The sequence below is a fragment of the Petromyzon marinus genome, unplaced genomic scaffold (genome assembly GCF_048934315.1).
Source record: "Petromyzon marinus isolate PM22_M1 ecotype Great Lakes invasive population unplaced genomic scaffold, UKy_Petmar_22M1.pri1.0 PM_Scaffold_203, whole genome shotgun sequence".
NCBI classification, from domain to species: domain Eukaryota; kingdom Metazoa; phylum Chordata; class Hyperoartia; order Petromyzontiformes; family Petromyzontidae; genus Petromyzon; species Petromyzon marinus.
The window spans coordinates 4356-10000 of NW_027423173.1; the positions used below are offsets into that span (position 1 = coordinate 4356).

Below are 5645 nucleotides of genomic sequence, written 5' to 3' on the forward strand. Positions count from 1 at the left end.
GGTGTTGTGAGTAGTGGGTGGTGTTGTGAGTAGTGGGGGGGTGATGTGAGTAGTGGGGGGTGTTGTGAGTAGTGGGGGGTGTTGTGAGTAGTGGGGTGGTGTTGTGAGTAGTGGGAGGGGTTGTGAGTAGTGGGGGGGTGATGTGAGTAGTGGGGGGTGTTGTGAGTAGTGGGGGGTGTTGTGAGTAGTGGGGTGGTGTTGTGAGTAGTGGGAGGGGTTGTGAGTAGTGGGGGGGTGATGTGGAAGTGGGGGGGGTGTGTGAGTAGTGGGGGGTGTTGTGAGTAGTGGGGTGGTGTTGTGAGTAGTGGGGGGTGTTGTGAGTAGTGGGGGGAGGGGCTCACCGAGGCCGGGGCCCAGGCCAGGGACGTGGCGGGCTGAGGGAAGAGCGACTCAGCTAAGACAGCACCACTAGCTGTGTCGTACACCCTCACTCGTCCTACACACACACAGTCACACACAGTCACACACACACAGTCACACACACACACACAGTCACACACAGTCATACACACACAGTCATACACACAGACACACACACACAGTCACACACACACACACAGTCACACACAGTCACACACACACACAGTCACACACAGTCACAGTCACACACACACAGTCACACACACACAGTCACACACACACACACAGTCACACACACACAGTCACACACAGTGACACACACAGTGACACACACAGTGACACACACACAGTCACACACACACAGTCACACACACACACAGTCACACACAGTCACACACACACAGTCACACACACACACAGTCACACACACACACAGTCACACACACACAGTCACACACAGACACACAGACACACAGTCACACACACACAGTCACACACAGTCACACACAGTCACACACACACACAGTCACACACAGTCACAGTCACACACACACAGTCACACACACACAGTCACACACACACAGTCACACACACAGTCACACAGTCACACACACAGACACACACAGTCACACACACACAGTCACACACACAGTCACATACACACACACAGTCACACACACACACAGTCACACACACACACAGTCACAGTCACACACAGTCACACACACACAGTCACATACACACACACAGTCACACACACAGTCACACAGTCACACATAGTCACACATAGTCACATAGTCACACACAGTCACACAGTCACACACAGTCACACACACAGTCACACACAGTCACACACACAGACACACACACAGTCACACAGTCACACACACAGTCACACATACACAGTCACACACACACAGTCACACACACAGTCACACAGTCACACACACAGTCACACACACAGACACACACACAGTCACACAGTCACACACACAGTCACACATACACAGTCACACACACACAGTCACACACACAGTCACACAGTCACACAGACACACAGAGTCACACACACAGTCACACACACAGTCACATACACACACACAGTCACACACACACACAGTCACACACACACACAGTCACACACACACAGTCACACAGTCATACACAGTCACACACACACAGTCATACAGTCATACACAGTCACACACACACAGTCACACACACACAGTCACACACAGTCACACACACAGACACACACAGTCACACACAGACAGTCACACACAGACAGTCACACACAGACACACAGTCACACACAGTCACACACACACAGTCACACACAGTCACACACAGTCACACACACAGTCACACACACAGTCACACACACACACAGTCACACACACACAGTCACACACACACAGTCACACACAGTCACACACACACAGTCACAGTCACACAGTCACAGACACACACACAGTCACACACACCGTCACACACACACAGTCACACACAGTCACACACACACAGACACACACAGTCACACACACACACAGTCACACAGTCACTAGCAGACACACAAAGTCACACACAGTCACACACACACAGACACACACAGTCACACACATACAGTCACATTCACACACACAGACACACACACACACAGACACACACACAGTCACATAGTCACACACAGTCACACACACACACAGTCACACAGTCACACAGTCACACACAGTCACACAAACACAGTCACACAGTGACAGACACACACACAGACACACACACAATCACACACACAATCACACAGACACATACACACAGTCTCACACACACACAGTGACACACACAGTGACACACACGCAGTCACACACACACACACAGTCACACACACAGTCACACAGACACACACAGACACACACACAGTCACACGAAACAGCTTTTGTTCGGCCGGATTGAGGGGGCTAAGCGGGCGCGGCACGGGCTAGAGAAGAGATGGAGTGATGTGGTACAGGAGGACGTGGAGCTGAGTGGACTTGCCGATGACTGGTACCAGCGGTGTCAAGATTGGCCTCTGTGGAGGAGGCTCGTGAAGGACGCTACTGGGCAGTTGGAGGCAGTCGCCCTCCAACAACAACGGAGGGCGGAGGAGCGACGCTCACAACAGCGAGCGGAGCGCCGGGTGGCTAAAGCACAGCAGGTTGGCACAGTAGGGGGCACAGGTGGTGCATCAGCCAGTCATCTCAGTCAGTCGACCCGTGGCACCTGGGTCTGCCCCGTGACCTCCTGCCAGCGGGCGTTCGACACTTCACGTGGCCTCAGGGTGCACATAGCCTGGCACAAGCGTCGTGGTGACGTCACCGCCACTTAGTGGCGAATGGCGGTTGTTGTTGTTGTTGTGACTGTGTGTGTCTGTGTGTGTGTGTGTCTGTGTGTGTGTATCACTGTGTGTGTGTCTGTGTGTGTGTTACTGTGTGTGTGACTGTGTGTGTGTGACTGTGTGTGTGTGACTGTGTGTGTGTGACTGTGTGTGTGTGACTGTGTGTGTGTGACTGTGTGTGTGTGACTGTGTGTGTGTGACTGTGTGTATGTGTGTCTGTGTGTGTGTATCTGTGTGTCTGTCTGTGTGTGTGTCTCTGTGTGTGTGACTGTGTGTGTGTGGGTGACTGTGTAGCGGTTAGCGCTACGCTGCGCTATGAACCTGGCGACCCGGGTTCGATTCCCGCTCACGGCCAACACCAGTGACGATTATCTGAACCGGTCCCGGGCCTCCCCTAGGTCGACTCAGCCTCAAATGAGTACCTGGTGCGGTGTGTAAACATTGCCACTAGGGAGACAAAGGCGGTCGGGCGTGGTGCTGGCCACCCACCCCCTCGTGTACCGTTCCGGCCTTCATAGGTGCTCGCTAACAGGACTTGCCCTTACAGTCTGTTAAGGCTATACGGGGGATCTTTGTCTTTGTATCTGTGTGTGTGTCTGTGTGACTGTGTGACTGTGTGTGTGTGTGACTGTGTGTGTGTGTGACTGTGTGTGTGTGTGTGACTGTGACTGTATTTGTGAGTATGACTGTGTGTGTGTGACTGTGTGTGTGTGTGACTGTGTGTGTGTGACTGTGTGTGTGTGACTGTGTGTGTCTGTGTGTGTGTGACTGTGTGTGTGTGTATGTGACTGTGTGTGTGTGACTGTGTGTGTGTGACTGTATTTGTGAGTATGACTGTGTGTGTGACTGTGTGTGTGTGTGACTGTGTGTGTGTGACTGTGTGTGTGTGTGTGTGACTGTGTGTGTGTGACTGTGTGTGTGTGACTGTATTTGTGAGTATGATTGTGTGTGTGTGACTGTGTGTGTGTCCGGCAAAACAACCCCCTACCTCCTCGCGGTGCCGGACGGGCAACTCTGTCGTGGACAGTGCTGTGGGGGGAGTTCCAATTTTGATTGGCTCCTCCCCTCATGGCATATGTGTCCACCACAGGGGCTAAACGGGGGCTCTGGACGGGTGCGAGGGGCTGGTAACCCCTCCACCTTCAATTAATTACCACAAAACCACGAATTAAAGTGAAATATGTAACAACTAAGCTTGTGCCGGAGGCCCCGGGGGGCCAGGCGTCTATGACGTCTCCTGGCCAAACCCCAATTGGCGGAGCCAGGAGATTGAATACCTACCCTCGGGGCTACTCCAGAAACAACGAAAAGCCACTACGGGTGGCCACGTGGAATGTTCGAACGCTCACTGCAGAGGAGAGGCTGCCACTCCTCTGTCGGGAGCTGGACCGGTACCGCCTGGATCTATGCGGCATTCAGGAGGTCCGGTGGACCGGCTCTGGCTCCTGCCACCATGAGGGGTGGACAGTCCTCTACTCGGGGCAGCAGACTGCCAAACAACAGGGTGTGGGTCTTCTTTTGAATAAAAGAATGAAGGGGGCGTGGGAGCGTGGCGGTGAGGTGTGGGAAGCTGTAAGCCCCAGGCTACTTTGGGCTCGCCTTCCCATCAACCGGAGGCGAGGAATGGTGGTCGTGGTTACTTATGCCCCCACCGAAGATGAACATCCGTGGAGGGATGCAGGCAAAGCCGATGAGTCAGATGCCTTCTATGACCTCCTGTCACAGGTGCTGGCTAAAGTGGCCCCTCGGGATAGAGTCATCATGTTGGGTGACTTCAATGCCCGAGTTGGTCATGATACTGGCACCTGGTCTGGAGTGATTGGAGGGCATGGGCCAGATCAGCTCAATAACAACGGTAGGAGGCTGCTAGATTTTTGTGCAGCCCATGGGCTTGTAATTACCAACACGCTGTTCCGGCATCGGCGCATCCACACAACATCATGGATGCATGCCGGGTCCAAGCAAGAACATCTGCTGGACTACATAGTGACGGACCAGCGATTGCGAGCCCACGTCCTTGACACCAGGACCTACCGTGGAGCTGATCTGCCCTCTGACCATCGACTAGTCATCTGTAAGATGCGCCTGCCATTCTTCCACTCCGGTGGTGGGTGTACACCCAGGACCCCATTCCAACCTAAAGTGGCCTGGTCTCAGTTATCTGATGAAAGTTGCAAGCGAGAATTTCATCATCGCTTGCGGCTGGGATTGGCATCGTCCCCGACTCCTCCTGATGTCGAGGGTAAATGGGCGAGGTTTAGGAATGTGACTCATGCAGCTGCAATGGCTGCTTTGGGTACGCGGTCCAGACCTCCCCAGACACCCTGGATGACAGAGGAGTTGTTCAGGATGGTTGAGAAAAAGCGACAGGCCCACTGTCATCGGCTACAGAATCCCACGTCAGAGAATGAGGAGGCTTACCGCAGCCTTCGCTCGGAGGTTCGGAGAGCCGTGAGGCGCTGCAAGGATGGGTGGTGGTCGCGGGTTGCTGAGGAGATGGAGTCTGCCTCAGTGGCCCGTGATCACAAATCGCTATTTAACTCCATCAAAAGAGTAACCTGCAGCGCCACACCTATTACCATCATTAGGGGAAAAAACGGTGATCCAATTTCCGACCCCCAGGAACAGGTTCGCAGATTTGCTGAGCATTTCTGTGAGGTCCTGGGGGAGGGAAAATCCCACAGCCAGGAAAACATCGTGGCACAGGGTGAGGATGACCCTGCTGAGGCTGCGGTGCCTCAAATATTGGATGAAGTCACCCCCTGTGAGTGGCTGGCTGAGGTGCCATCTGCTGAGGAAGTATTGAAGGCGATCCGGAGTCTGAGACCAGGAAAGGCAGCGGGCAGAGATGATCTCCCAAGCGAAATGCTGAGGGAGGGTGGCGTTTGTGCACAGACTGCCCTATATGACA

At 53.7% G+C, this 5645-nt stretch overlaps 1 protein-coding gene across 1 annotated transcript in view; it reads right to left on the reverse strand.

Moving 5' to 3' along the window:
* Positions 1–337: 337 nt before the first annotated feature.
* Positions 338–5645, reverse strand: part of LOC142922902 (uncharacterized) — a gene marked incomplete at its 3' end in the record, with an annotated part of 47364 nt that continues 42056 nt past the window's right edge. Inside the window, exon 9 of the mRNA XM_076063845.1 lies at positions 338–436. Coding sequence (XP_075919960.1) covers positions 338–436 — 99 coding nt within the window. The remainder of the gene's footprint in view (positions 437–5645) is intronic.